The following is a 16394-nucleotide window of genomic DNA, read 5'->3' on the forward strand; positions in this document are numbered from 1 at the left end:
TAATGTCTTGAGTCAAATTCTGGATACAAAATGAACTCTATAATATTTATGAAAGTGAAGTTGAGAAGAGAGCTAAGTTTGTTAAACAAAATTTCTATGAGAATGGTCCGAAATCTAAGAAATTACTTGCATGGAGAGTACGTAAACAACAGGCTGAGAGATCTATACATAGGGTGAATGACACCCTGACTAATAAGATGCTTCACAAATTGGAAGATATTCAAAAATCTTTGGAAACGTACTGCACAATGTTATACGCTCAACCCAAAGCTGCAGAGTTAGCAGACATATCTAATTTCTTAACGTCCTTACCACAGTCCAACTCTGAGTCCGTCCGAAAACTCTGAGCCTCCGACCAGCTCTCCAACAGCGAGCACCATCTCTGCCGAGTGCTTGGACCCCGGCCCCTTCAACAGGCAATAGGCAAAGCCGAGGATCTGGGGCCTTCTCCTCCGGAGATTCTCGATCGCACAGCAGCAGCGAAGCAGACATTACAGAAGTTTCTCCAGATGTTCCTCGGTGCTTCTCACGGCTGTCTCCATCAAATCAGGAACGTGCACGGCATCCTACATCACAAATACGCTATCAATTCAGAGCGGCTGCGAGCGCTGCATCGCGCTGCCATCTTCTCCTCCCCTCCTACAACCTGGAATCTGTAGTAATTAGCCTTGATGCTGAAAAGGCCTTTGACTCGGTACGATGGGAATATCTCTACCTGGTACTTAAGCGGTTTGGCTTTAATAATCAGGTAGTTGGATGTCTGAAATCTTTATATTCTTCCCCTACAGCCAGAATTAAAATAAATGGGAATTTATCTAAAAGAATATCTCTTGAAAGGGGATGTCGACAAGGGTGCCCCCTAAGCCCCATGCTTTTCACTCTTTTTATTGAGCCATTGGCCCAGGCAGTTAGAGAAGACAAGATTATAACAGGTGTACTGATCAGAGATACAGAATATAAGATTTGTCCATATGCGGATGACATTCTCGTGACTCTTACCAGTCCCCAGTGCAGGTTTGCCCAAAATTTTTATCCCTTCTGAAAGAATTCGATTCCTACTCTGGCTATAAATTAAATTTATTTAAAACCCAAACTTTAAATTTTAATTATGAACCACAAGGAAACATTTAAAGAATGAGTAAATTCAAATGGAAAGGTAATATTATTAAGTACCTAGGAGTGCAAATACCTGAAGACTTATCTACTATGTACGAAAATAATCATATTCCTATAACAGCTGATATTAAGGAAGACTTAAATAGATGGTCATTGCTGCCAATTCATATGTATAATCAAATAGAAGCCATAAAGATGAATGTATTATCTAGATTGCTCTTTCTTTTTCAGTTATTGCCTGTTGAAGTACCTTTTAAGCAATTTAATGAATGGAAAAGAATGATTTCAACATTTATTTGGGGAAAACAGAAAACAATAATTAGATTTCAGACATTACAGCTGCATAAGGATAAAGGAGGATTTGCTGTGCCTTGCTTTGAAGATTATTATAGAGCAGCACAGCTGCGCAGTCTGGTCTGCTGGTGTGACCCTCATTGTGAGGCAAAGTGGAAGGATTTAGAACAAAGTCTAATAAATATCCCTCTCCAATCTATACCAGGGGATAAAACACTCCAAAAGAAGCATTTAATCAAATTGACTCTGTGGACAACAGTCCCTCTAAGCATCTGGTATAAAGAATTTAAAGACCCAAAATTTGAAAGAAATGTAAGAATACTGCGTTGAGTGGCACATGACACAGAATTTATCCCAGCACAATTGGATGAAAGATTTACACATTGGACAAGCAAGGGAATCTCCTTATTCTGTACAATATCCTCCATCAAGGGTTTGGAGTCCTTTCAACAACTCACAGAAACATATCACTTAGAGAAACAAGACTTCTTTAGATATCTTCAACTAAGACAATATTTTAATAAAAATATTAAAACTATTGGAGAGAAGGGGTTAAGTCCGGTTAATATATTCATTGATTTGTATAAAGGTAATATTAAAAAGAAACTGATAACCAGGATTTACTCGATTTTACAATCTCTCCACAATGTATGTTAAATCAAAATGGGAGAAAGAAGCCAATATAAAATTGACAGAAAATGATTGGTTAAACATATGCAGAACACATTCAATTACTTCAAGCTCAGGTCTGTGGAGGGAATTCACCTGGAAAAATACCTTAAGATTTTTCATAACGCCAAAAATAAAGTTACAAATTAACAGACCTGAACAAGGTCAATATTGGAGAATGTGTTTGCTGATCATTTTCATATTTTCTGGGAGTGTCCAAGAGTTTGTCTTGTTGGTTAGATGTGGTAAAAAAGATAAGGTCAATAATCATCCCAGAGATTAATTTTGACTTTAACATTATTTATTTCGGTAATGTACCAAATGGGCTCAAAAAACATGAAAGGGATTTGTTACAAATACTACTAGCAGCCAGTAAGAAAGCGATTACCAGGAAATGGCTAAGCAAAGAGTCTCCTACAGTCCTGGAATGGATAGAAAAAGTTCAAGAAAGTTATGTTATGGAACGATTGACTTTCTTTCTGAGACATGCCACGAAAAAATTTGAAAGATACTAGGAAAATTGGACATTTTAGTTGAACCTGAAATGACTTCATCATTGTGCACTTATTTGGTATGAAGAACTTTGTTTTATTTTTTCCTATGAAGGAACCTGCAGAATGGACTTTAAAGTCATGGATCTTAAGGTCCCCTGAGACTTTGAAGGACAATTATGGACATAAGAGTTTGGTTAACCTTGATACAGCAATATAACCCATTTCTCTATTCATTTTTTCTATTATAAGATACGGATTTTACTTCACCCTTGATGACCCTGTCTGTTTGTTCTTATCCTGTTCATTCTGCTATTCTTACAAAAAGAAAAAGTACCCATGAACAAAGACAGACAAACAACAAATGTGTAAAAGACAAACAATTATGCAAATACCAAAAGAAAACAAAATAATAATAACAATGATAGGTAAATAAGGAATAAATACTATTTCAGAACGTGAGTTGTAGAGTCCTTAAAATTGAGCCCATAGGTTGTGAAGTCAGTTCAGTGATAGGTGAAATTATCAACTCTGGTTCAGAATCTGTTCCTGAACCTGGTGGTGTGGGACGTGAGGCTCTTGTACCTGCTTCCTGATGGCAACAGCAAGAGGAGAGCATGGCCTGGATGATGGATGCTGTTTTTAGTACAGCAATGTGCTCAGCAATGAAGAGGAGTTTACCAGTGATGGACAGGGCTGTATGCACTATCTTTTGTGGTTTTTCCGTTCAAGGGATGATATTTTCATACCATGCCATGATGCAGTCAATAAGCGTACTGTCCACTGTGCATCTATAGGACTTTGTCAGAAAGTGGGGAGGGCAATATGTGCCTAGTGGTGGGATTCCGTTGGAGATGTCAGAAGTTCTGAAGAATTATGTGCTGGACATGGAGACTCAAGGCTTACCACCCACCAGCTTCCATGTCCAGCACAGAGGTCTCTGTAACTTCCACCACCTCCAGTGGAATCTCACCACCATGCACATCTTTCCCCCTCCCCCACTTTCTGCTTTCCACAGCAACTGCTTCCTACGTAACTCCCTTATCCATCCATCCCTCTCCACTGATCTCCCTCCTGGCACTTATCCTTGCAACAAGAACAAACGCCTCACCTGCCCCTGCAGTTCCTCCTTCACCACCATTCAGGGCCCCAAACAGCCCTTCCAGGTAAGGCAACACTTTACCTGTGAATCTGTTGGGGCCATCAACTGAATCCGGTGCTCCAGGTGCAGCCTCCTGTATATTGGTGTGACCTGACATAGGTTGGGAGACTGCCTCGCCGAGCACCTATACTCCGTCTGGCAGAAAAAGTGGGATCTCCCAGTGGCCGCCTGTTTTACTTCTACTTCTCATTCCCATTCTGACACGTCAATCCATGGCGTCCTCCACTGTCGTAATTAGGCTACACTTAGATTAGAGGAACAACACTTTATAATCCATCTGTGTGGCCTCCAACCTGACGGCATGAACATCGATTTCTCCAGCTTCCAGTATTGCCCTGCCCCTTTCACCATTCCCAATTCCCCTTTCCCTTCTCAACTTATCTCCTTACCTGCCCATCATCTCCCTCTGGTGCTCTTCCCCCTTTTTTTCTTCCATGGCCTTCTATCGTCTCCTATTAGATTCTCCCTTCTCCAGCCCTTTATAGGTTTCACCAAACAACTTCCCAGCTCTTCATTTCACACATCCCCCCTCCCCCAGTTTCACCTACCATCTTGTGTTTCTTCCTCCCCTCACCCCAACTTTTATCTCTGATTCCTCATCTTTTTTCTTCAGTCCTGATGAAGGGTCTTGGCCCAAAACGTTGACTATACTCTGTTCCATATATGCTGCCTGGTCATCATTTGAGGACAGACAGGTCTCTGTGAATAAAATGCTGTGGACTTTGCTTGTTTGGATTGGTTTCCTCCCCTGTGATTTACAGACAGCTCTGGATATTTGCAAAATCAATGTTGGTTTGAGAGTTGTACACCGTTCCCACAACAATGCTCGAATACCCGTCGACACTAAAGATGTCAGAAACTGGAGTTCGGAATTCAACGGGTCAAGCTGCACCTGTCAAGGGGAGGAGAAATGTCAATGGTTTGGATCGAGACCCTGCATCAAGTGTGAGTGGAGAATGAGATAAAGTAAATAGGACAGGAGGAGGTGTGAGACTGGGTCCATTAGGTGGTTCAGGACTGAGGAGAGGTGAAGCACAACATGCAAATGGAATGGGGAAGAAAAGGGGTGGCCTTTGGAGGCTGGTGAGAGGTTGAAACAGATCAGGAGAAAAGGGGAGTCGTGCAGGTGAGGGAAGAATACATCCAGATGGAGAAATCCCCTTGAGGCTGTTAAGTGGAAACATCAGGTCTTCCATTGCTGGAATCTGATCTTCCTCTGTAAGAATCACTATGACAATTGACTTTATTGTCTTGAAATCATTGTCTTTCCTGGGTCAGTGGGGCAATCAGTAAAGAATATTACTGGAACTGGAGTCCAAGGTAAACTAGGGTGGGTAGAGATGAAAAGATTTCTCTCCTTCAAGGACTTTCTAATCCAGATGGAATTCTGCAATCTGGCAATTCGTCATTATCATTATCAATATGTGGTTTTTAATTCCAGATATAATTAATAAATTTGATCGAAACATACAATATATTTTTACAGAATTTGAAATTAAACTGGATTTCTGCATACTAAAGTAACAACCTTTGTTGCAGCACCTTCTAACTGCACATACAAGTATTTGACAGGTACAAAATATAATATTTCCTTTGGAATCAGAAGGCACAGTTTCGGGCACTATGAAGGGTTTCTTTCTGCAGTTTATAAATTTGTCTGTAAGTGGGGAGGAAGTCAGGACATTCACCTCAAGAGATCCCATCAACCACATCTGAATCCTGGAGTTCCCTGGAATCTGAGATGCAGATGCATCCCAAATGAAACAGCTGGGATCTTTGTCGACATTTCAAAGGCTGAAATATCCTGAAGTAAATGGAAAGCTCAACACTGCGCTGTCCCTCAATACTGCACTGGAAGGTCAGCTCTGGGTTTCTGCTCAGGACTCTGGAGTGGAAAGTGAACCCACAATGTACTGACACAGGGGAGAGAGCACTGACACAGCTGACACAGTAACAGCACTGACCGCACTTCATGCCAAAATCATTGGCTGTGGCGTCATGGACCACATGTGTTGGACATGACCTGGACATGTTTTTACCATCATGTTCAAAAATATTTGTTTGCATTGAATTGTTCCTGTCAAATCTGAAAATATCTCCCTCAGTTTCAGGTGCATTGTGGGCAGAGAAATATGTAAGAGGAGTCGTCGGAAGAGCGATCACAGTCGATTGTCACTATGAAGAAAAGTACCGCTCACACACAAAGTATTGGTGCCATGGATGGACTCGTCACTGTTCAGCTTTAGTGGAAACAAATGGGCAACACAGACAGAGTGGACGAGTGTCAATCACAGATAACCCAGAACAGAGAATATTTACTGTTACTATGGAGGATCTTCGCTCTGGAGATACAGGGTGGTACAGCTGTGGAATTACAACAGCAGGTGTCGATACGAGATCTAGTGTACATCTACAAGTATCTGATGGTAGGTTTCTCAGGGATTGACTTTGTGCCTTCCATAAAGTAAGTGTCTCTTGATCTTTGTCCAAGCATTGTCAATCCCTCACTATCTCTGCATTCACATCAGTGCCAAATGTTCACTTCTTTATGGTAGGTCATTGAACCCAGTCACAAATTAATTATCTCCTGAAAGCCACCAAACAGATATCTCACATTACTGTGGAATTATAAGACTAGTTTTCAATGGGAGATTTAATTTACATCTACAAGTAAAGTAAATGTCTCCTGATCTTTGTCCCCATCCTGTCCATCCCTCACATAAACCCAGTCACAATATCATTTTCTCCTGAAAGACACCAAACATGTGACAGATATCTCACATCACTGTCTTTAAACAAGAAGGGGCCACTTTATTTGGTACCTCCTATACCTAATAAAGTGGCCAATGATTGGATGTTCTTGGTCTTCTGCTTCTGTGTCCCATCCACTTCAAGGTTCAATATGTTGTATTTTCAGATGCTCTTCAGCACACCACTGTCATAACACACGGTTATTTGAATTCCTGTCAGTTTCTGTCAGCTTGAACCAGTCCGGCATTTCTCCTCTGACCTCTCTCATTAACAAGGTATTTTTTGTTCACAAAATTGCTGCTCACTGGATGTTTTATTTATGTTGTTCACACCATTCTCTGTAACCTCTAGAGACCGTTGTGGGTGAAAATCCCAGAAGATCAGTAGTTTCTGAGATTATCTAACTACACCATCTGGCCCCAACAAGTATTTCATGGTCAAAGTCACTTTAGATCACCTTTCTTCCTCATTCTGATGTCTGGCCTAAACAGAGACAGAATTTCTTGACTCTGTCTGCATGCTTAAATGGACTGTATTGCTGCCACATGATTGACCAATTAGATATTTGGATTAATGAGCGGGTGAACAGGTGTGTCTAATAAAGTGGCAGAAGAGTGTTTGATTTTCAGATGTTCATTCAGTGTCTGATTGTTTAATTCTTTCCCACAGATCCTGTGTCTGTTCCTGTGCTTCGATATCTGTCACCAGCAAATGTCTCACGTCTCGGGGGCTCAATGTCAGTTTCCTGTGAGTCTCTCCAGGGATCCCTTCCCATTCAGTACACATGGTATGAACAAACCTCATCTGGGCATCCAAAGATCTCAGATACCAATGAACTAGCTCTACATTGTCAATCCTTCAACCAGCAGCACCATCAATATTACTGCAGTGCCTTGAATTGGCTTGGAGCAAGATCCAGTGCAATGGTTAATGTGACAGTCTTCAACAACGGAGAGATCTGTAGTTATGTGACAGAAATCAATGGCACCAGTAAGTCCTCCTTTCAAGGGAGGATACATTTAAATATTTCTTTTTGTTACTCTGTGACTGCTGCTCTTACACTTCTAGTGAGAGTACGGTATTTCTTTGCATTTGTAGAAGCTACACTTTGCAGACACCTTGGGGTAGAAATAAGGTGTAGTGAACAGTCAGATCCATCACTTCCTCAATGAAGATGTGGAGCATCTCAAACATAGTTGGAATTGCACTTCCAGACAAATTGAGAGAATTCCATTCATACTTCCAGCTTGTGCTTTGAAAAGGCCAGAATAGGCATTGAGTTGTGAGACAGTGACACTCATAAAATGAAAAGGAAGGACAGGTCTGCAAGTAGATAAATCACCTGGACCAGATAGACTGCACCCCAGCATTCTGAAAGAGATAGCTGAAGAGGTTATGAAGGCAATAGTGGTGAACTTTCAAGAAGAACAAGACTCTGGAATGTTCCAGAGCACTGGAAATTTGAAAGTGTCACTCCACTCTTTAAGAAGGAAAGGAGGCAAAAGGAAGGGAATTACAGAACAGTTATTATGACATCAGTGGTTGGGAAGATGTTGGAGTCCATTACTAAGAACAAGCTTTTTCTTTGCAAACATCCACAAAAACAGAGGAGTGGCCCAAAGAATGAATGACAGTTAAACGTTAGAACCCCTAAGCCTCCCCCAGCTCCCCCCTCCCATTCACAAGCAGCAGCAAGGCAATGACACCCCTCCTTCCCACATGAGCAAAAAAAGCACCAACACCCTCCACCGAGCACTCAAACATGCAGCAAAGCATCAATAAAGACACAGACTTGCAGAACCCCAAAGACAACTCCTCCCAGTAATTCGATATACTGCAGGGTCTCTGTCTCCCAACTAAGAGAAAAGGGGGTCTCCCCGTATCTCAGTGAGAGGGAACATATAACAAACAACTCGTTGATTTATAATGTTAAATGGCTGTTGCGTCACTTTTCCAAGCTCGGTGCCCAGAGGGTCGGCCCCAGGGCTCAGGTCTCAGGACACACAGCCAGCAGCTAACCCACTGCTCCCGATGTTCCATGTTCTCCAGAGACGCCTCAGTCAGGGGCACCGGCCGAGAATCAGCATGTCCCCAGAGACACAAAAATCCGGCACCCTGAATGCAGGCTAGTCTTCCAGGCCACGTCCTTGGGATATCAAAAAGCGGCCGGTCGTAAGGACTTGATAGTGGGTCCCATTTCCGCAAATATCCTAAGTCAGAGTCAGAGTCTTCCAAAGAACCTTGATAAGGAAAAAAAACGTATATAAAAAAACAGGAATAGAGCCATTTCCAAAGATGCAAGAAAAGTGGTAACGTTACAGCACTATAGGACCATGGTCAGACCCCACTTGGAGTACTATTCTCATTTCTGGTCACCTCACTACAGGAAGGATGTGGAAACTATAGAAAGGGTGCAGAGGAGATTTACAAGGATGTTGCCTGGATTGGGGAGCATGCCTTATGAGAATAGGTTGAATAAACTCGACCTTTTCTCCTTAGAGCGGCAGAGGATGAGAGATGACCTGATAGAGGTGTATCAGATGATGAGATACATTGATCGTGTGGATAGTCTTATGGTCCCATTGTCTTATGGTCATCACTATCTTTAGAAGTTCATGAACAGTTCAAGTAAATCATTGACTACTTGAACTGAGTTTCAGGTTGCTGATTAAAATACCTCGCTCACTTTGAGATACAGGAAGGGAACCCAGACCTTCTATTTGTGTCTATTGTCAGATATGAACAAGGCTGCTGCATTTCATGGCTGTGAACAGGGTAATAAGCTTTAAAAATCCATGTAAAACATTATAGGAATGTCAATCCTATGCGAAGGATGGGCAAGTCATCAGTTTGCTGCTCCACGAGGTTTACCTGTCTCTGTGCTGAACTGAGCCGGTGGCCTGTAACTAACGGCTCCTTAACTGGCTGCATTGATGACTGGCTTTATGGATGTGGACACACATTTGTGAATTTCAGTTCCAAATTTATTTACTTTCTTTTATTCTTTGCATGATTTATTTTTTTACTACACATTGTGTGTTTAACAATGTTTTTGAAAGGATTCTATAGTTTTTTTTTGTTTTGCGGCTCCTTGTAAAGAGAAAATTTGAAGCCTGTATATTGTATTCATACTTTGACATTAAATATACTTTGAAATTTGAAATTGAACTGCAATATGATTGGCTGTAATCCAATAAACTGTCACACCAATGCAATGAAATAGAATTCTGATTTTAACCTTTCAAAAGTATGTTACAGTTTAGAGAGGATGCAGCAGAGTCATAGAGATATAGGCTATGGAAACAGGTGCTTCAGCCCAAATTGTCCACGCTGACCACAGTGTCTTCCTGAGCTTCTCCCATTTCCTCACATTTGGCTGGTATCCTTCTAGAGCTTTCCTGTCCATGAATGTACAAATCTATTTGAAATATTGTTTGTGTACCCACCTCTAGCTCTTCCTCTGGCAGCCTTTTCCACATACACACTGCACTGCTCTGTGTGGAAAACACTGCCCCTCCAAGTCTCTGCCCTCTCACCTTAACCCGATGCTCTCTAGTTTGTCATTTCCCCTACCATGTGATAAAGACCGTGATTATCCACCATACCTTTGCACCTCTTAATTTGTAAACCTTTATAAGGTCATCCCCAGCTCTGTTCACTTCAGGGAAAACTGCTCCAACCTATCGATAACCCAGACGCCCCAGTTCCAGCAGCATCTTTGTGAATGCTTTCTGTACCTTCTCTAATTTAATCACACTCTTCCTCTGGAACTGCACAGCATAGGCAAGGTGATTATCTTGTCAACGTCCTTTATAGTTGTAACCATAGTTCTCTCTAAGCTGTGCCCATGTCCACGCACACACACATTTTTCAACCAGCTCACAAAGGAAATTAATGTGCGCACAAAAAGTTAGCTTCCTAAAATAATGTAGTAGTTAATAAGTATACTTATTGAAAATAATCTTTTAGCTAACTGTTTCTGTTAACTAGTTAGTCAGTTTTTCAAATACCACAATGCACATCACTAATTTACGTCACCTCACCTATCCTGTTCCGGTTTCTACAGCTGCATCACGGCGGCAGCCATGTTTGGCGGACAGTGTCCCTATCGGAAAGTTTACAAAGATCTGTTTCAAATCCTGTAGATAGCTTACTAAATTTTTGTTGGAAAAAATATTGATTCACTATGTCGAATTCAAAAGAAGTGAAGGGCATGAAGCGCAAAAGAACTGCAAAGTTGTTTAAAGTTGAATGGCTTAACAAAATAGTAGAAACTGTTACACCAAAAGCTCATGAGGTCATGCACGTTCAGCTACAAGAAATATTTATGTGTGATTCGGAAACTGGAGTAATCTGTTTGTATTGTCGTGATGCAAAAGTTGCTGGAGAATTTGCTAGTGGAAATAATGGGATGATATTTGGAAACTTAACTTTTTGAAGTGTCATTTGGCAAGTAAATCACATTTGGACGGTGTATAAAAGCTCAGGCAACAGAACCCGTCATTACCCGTTACAGGAGTGCTACGCATGTTACGGTTGAGTGCAGATGAGCAAGAGCGAAAACGATCAAACTCAGAGGAGATCAAATTTCAGGTACAAGAATGATCGGCTTTTGATTTCTCCGCAATTGCAGATTGTGACTTCACTTTTGACGATGAACAAGTTAATACCTTATGTTTAAAATATCATGATTTTCTAGCTGAAAATATTGTAATCTTTAGACAGTTTAATAATTTCAAATTTTCCACGCGAGAAACAATTTAATCCAAACCGATTTCAAACTTTTCTCAAATGGTGGCATTTGTACCTCAAAATGAACAGTTTTGCAACCTTGCACAGTTGATGGACATTGGGGGAACCTTTCTTGCGTGTAGTGCGGACTGTGAGCGAGGTTCTAGCCTAATGAATCAACTCAAAGACAAGCTGAGAGACTGTTTAGGTAAATGTCATTTGGATATGTTAATGAGAATCAAAAGCTATCAATGTGATGGAAGTTCTATTAGTCGAGATAGAGCTTACAAAGAATGGGTAAATGCCAAAGATCGGAGAGAGAAAAAATAACTGAGTGACTTAAATATGATAAAAAGTAAATATCTCCAACGTGACGGCATGAACATTGACTTCTCTAACTTCTGTTAATGCCCCTCCTCCCCTTCATACCCCATCCCTTATTTATTTATTTATTATTATCATTATTATGATTTTTTTCTTTCCCCTTTTTTCCTTTCTTTTTTCTCCCTCTGTGCCTCTCGCTGTAACTTCTTGCCCATCCTCTGGGCTTCCCCCCCCCCACTTTTCTTTCTCCCTAGGCCTCCCGTCCTATGATTATTTCCCTTCTCCAACCTCGTATCCCTTTTGCCAATCAACTTTCCAGCTCTTAGCTTCATCCTCTCCCCCTTCGGTCTTCTCCTATCATTTCGGATCTCCCCTTCCCCGCCCATTTTCAAATTTCTTACTGTCTGTTCTTTTAGTTAGTCCTGACGAAGGGTCTTGGCCCAAAAAGTCGACTGTACCTCTTCCTATAGATGCTGCCTGGCCTGCTGTGTTCACCAGCATTTTTTGTGTGTGTGACTTCAGTATGTATGTTATTTTGTTGTTATTCTGAGCAGTTTCATGTCAAGTATTTTGTAAACCTACATAAACTGTCCCATGTGTGCATTCAGTGCGCACATACTTCTGTCACAGGAAACAAAATTGCACAACATAAGATTTTTACGCACACTGGCTACTACAAATTAGAGGGAACATTGGCTGTAACATGCCATTCCAATGGTACTTAATGCACCATCCAAAGAAGGTAAGCCAGTCATACTCCTTGTTCAACACTTTGTCCACCTGTGTTGCCACTTTCAGGAACCAATGTAGTTGCACACCTCATTCCCTGCAGTGTAAGTTGTGTCCTTGTTTAATTTCCCAAAATGCCTGAGTTCAATTCCATCACCTGTTCCATTGGCCACTTTCCTAGTTCAAATTTTAAAGTAATTTTGTTACCAAACTCTGTACACTATAAACAATCGAGAGACACATCTTTTTGCAGATACCCACAAAACAAAGTAACACAATAGAATCCACGACAAACCGCACACTACATAGACTGACAAACATCTAATGTGCAAAAGAGGATGAATGGTGCAAATAATAAAAATATGTAAACAATTAACACGTGGAACATGAGACACAGAGTCCCTGAAAGTGAGTCCGCAGCTGCAGAGTCAGTTCAGCACTGAGATGAGTGAAGCCAATTCAGGAGCCCGATAGCTGCAGATCACCAGGTGCTGACAAACCTGGTGGTGTGGGCCCCAAGACTCCAGCACCTCCCACCTGATGGTAGTAGCAAGAAGAGAGGGAGACGGGTCAAATGCAGGCAGATGGAACAGGCTCAACTGGGGGTTGTTGCTGGCACAGAGTAATGGGGCTGAACACTGGATCATTTTCCAGGTCCCTTTGTAAACTTAAACAACTCTTTCCACTGTCCACTGCACTACAGTGTCATCCACACATTACTAATCATGTTACCTACATTATCATTACAAACTATTCATATCAATGACAAATAACAGTGGTTAAGAAAAAACAGCACTGATCCCAATGGTACACCACTGGTGATAAAGTCCGATGTTGTCAGAAAACCCACTCCTCACTATCACAATCTGACTGCTTCCATCATCAAACAAATGAGTCATATTTTTAGAGAGAAGATTTCCCACGCACAAAATCATGTTGACTATCCCAAATCAGATCTCGCCTTTTCAAATTCAGGTAGATCCTGTCTCACACTATCACCTCCAGTAAGTTACCCACCACTGATCTTGTGCTCACCTGCCTGGAATGGGACTGAATCGGTAATCTATTGACTCAGAAATGTGGAAACACACTGAGACATTAGTGGTCAGTGGCAATGATGACTCCAATTAAATAAAAATCATTACATGTGAAGAGCTGGGAGCACCAGATGAGGGACGTTGCTGTTGTCTTCTCAGTCAATGTGGAATTCAATTACACCAATTGATAGTGTGGCAGATTCCTTAGAACACAGCGACAGTTTTAAATAAAACAACTTTATTTAATTTTAGTCTATTCTTTATATTGTGTTTTTTTTTGTTCTCCATCAGATCCAGAGAAACAATGATTTTGTTTTCCTTTACACTTGTTACAGGAAATGACATTAAACAATCTTGAAACTTGAATCTGCTTGTGTAAATTTGATTTTACCCGTCCATTTTCTGAAGAACTTCTCCCTCAGTTTCAGGTGCTTTATGGGCAGAAGATAAAGTGAGAGGAGTTGTGGGAAGAGCGATCACAATCGATTGTCACTATGCACTAATGTACCGTTCACACACAAAGTATTTGTGCCACATGTGGGATCGCCAATGCTCATTGTTAGTGAATACAAATGGGCAAAGTGAACAGTATGGAAGAACGACAATCAGAGATAGCACATCCCTGGGAATATTTACTGTTACTATGAAGAATCTTGTCTCTCAAGATACAGGACTTTACAGATGCGGAATTGTAACATCTGGCAATCATCCAGCCTTTGACATTTATGTAGAAATTTCTGACGGTAGGTTTCTCGTATATAGACGATGTCTCCACTGAAATGTCTGATTCCTGTTTTCCCTGGTCAGAGTTAGGGCAGCGCGGATATCCTGAGGCTCGACAGTGCTGCAGAGTCCTGTGGGTTGTTGGCAAGGAACGGGGAAACCTCTCTCATGATGCTCTCATTGAGTGCGGAGTCTGACCCACTGATGGGACACTGATTTCCAGTGGGAGGCTCAACACGTTTTCCTGCCTCTGAACTGTATGAAATGTCACCTTGTCAGAGGTTTGAGTTCAGACCAAAATTAATAACCTGATATTAACAGGTTGATGAGAAACAAGTGTTTCTCATGGTTAAATACCTTGAAATCCATAAAAAGGGAATCAGTTCCAGAGCTAAACAGACTTCATTCAGTTCTCCCACAGCAGGCTTTCCCACTACCCATCCCTGCTTCATGGACCAGTCACTCCCCCCTCTACCACATGCTGACTCTCTTTGTCTCTGTCAATGTGCTCCAGGAATCCACCGCCCAGCACCCACTGACCATCTACTTCCCAGCAGCCAGCCTCTACACCCAGCTCATTCCTTGTGAGAAATAGAGCAATGGATTTAGAGAAAACATGGGACACAGTCCAGCACAAGAATAGACTCTTTGGTTTACTTACCATGATTCCATCGTATTGCATTGGGCTATATCCCTTCCATCCCTCCCTTTTCATATCCTTGTACAAAAACCTCTTAAATATTGTGATAATATCCTTTTCCTCCTGCCGATCTGATTGTCTGACTGTATGTTCCATGCAATCACCACCCTCAGTGTAAAAGAAAAGTTGTGTCACAAATGTCCTTTAAAATTTCCCCTGTTCACCTTAAAACTATGCTTACAGTTATTTGATATTTCAACCCTGGGAAATAAAGATTCTGACTATTTTCCCTATCTCTGACTTCTATAAATTTATAAACTTCTACCAGGTCCTCCCTCAGCCTCCTACACTCGAGTGAAAACAAACCAAGTTTTTCCAAATATGTCCATGGCTAATACACTCCAATCCAGATAAATATGTATTGATTGATTGATTGAGATATAGCGTGGAATATGCCCTTCAAGCATTGCCACCCAGCAGTCCCCAGATTTAGCCCCAGCCTAATCATGAGAAAATTTACAGTGAAAAAATTAACCTACCAACCGGTAGGTCTTTGGACTGTGGGATGAAACCGGAGCACTTGGAGGAGTCCCATGTGGTCACAGGGAGAAAGAACACATTTGGAACAGTCAGTGGCAGGAATTGAACTCAGTCGCTGGTACTGTAAAGCATTGTGGTAACCGTTATGCTGTGTGACGCCCCGGTGACATTCTAGTGAACCTCTTCACCCTCTCCAAAATACTCACATCTTTTCTGCAGTGTTACACCAGAAATACATATTATGTTCCAAATGTGGCCGAACCAAAATTTTATGAAGCTACAAAATGCCTTATCAGCCTCAGTCTCCAACATGTAGAATGAAGAAGGCAAATGTACAGAATGTTTTCATTACCATTATGTCCACTTACGTTGGTACTTGCAGGGAGCAATGGACTTGTACACCAAGAATCTCTGTACATCAACTCTAAAGAAATCCAGATATTAAATTCTAGATGAAGTCAATCCTCCCTATTGTATGTGGAGTATTTGAAGGCCCTGGGCCTGAATTTGATGGAGTTTAGAAGAATGAGGGAGGATCTCATGGAAAGCTATCAAGTATTGCAAAGCCCAGTGGATGTGGAGAGGATGTTTCCAACATCTAGAGTGCACAGACTCAGAATAAAAGTATCTTCTTTAAAGGAGAGATGAGGTGGAAGTTCTTCAGCCTGAAGTTGGTGAATCTGTGGACTTCATTGCAGCTTTGGAGGCCAAATCATTGGGTACATTTAAAGCAGAGGTTGATTAATAAGGGTATCAAAGGTTACAGAGAGAAGGCCGGAGAATAGATGAAGAGGGATAATAAATCAGCCATGATTGAATGGTGGAGCAGACTCGATGGACTGAATGGCCTATTTCTGCTCCTATATCTTATGGTCTTATGGCCTACGGTCCTTCTAGTTCTCTAGTCACATATGATTTCTTATTGGCTTCATATCAATATCAATACTCATGGGTTCCTTTGCTGCTGTCGGTCACTGAAACCAATAACAATTATACTCTGTCCCAAAAGTCACCATTCATTTTGTACATATCTGACAATTTCCTGCTTTCACATGATGGGGAGTTTTCCAGGACACACATAAACGTTGCCATTCCAACGTCAAACTGTTGGGTGCCACTTTAGACTGTCTCCTTGATGCTGAGAGAGATTGTAACTCTGATTTTCTCACTGACACATACTCAGTGTC

At 41.4% G+C, this 16394-nt stretch overlaps 1 protein-coding gene across 1 annotated transcript in view; it reads left to right on the forward strand.

The window, feature by feature from the left end:
- Positions 1-16394, forward strand: part of LOC140209410 (uncharacterized) — a 183371-nt gene that overhangs the window by 159657 nt on the left and 7320 nt on the right. Inside the window, 3 exon segments of the mRNA XM_072277655.1 lie at positions 5838-6158; positions 7153-7473; positions 13727-14047. Coding sequence (XP_072133756.1) covers positions 5838-6158; positions 7153-7473; positions 13727-14047 — 963 coding nt within the window.

Source organism: Mobula birostris, chromosome 14, assembly GCF_030028105.1.
Source record: "Mobula birostris isolate sMobBir1 chromosome 14, sMobBir1.hap1, whole genome shotgun sequence".
Taxonomy (NCBI): domain Eukaryota; kingdom Metazoa; phylum Chordata; class Chondrichthyes; order Myliobatiformes; family Myliobatidae; genus Mobula; species Mobula birostris.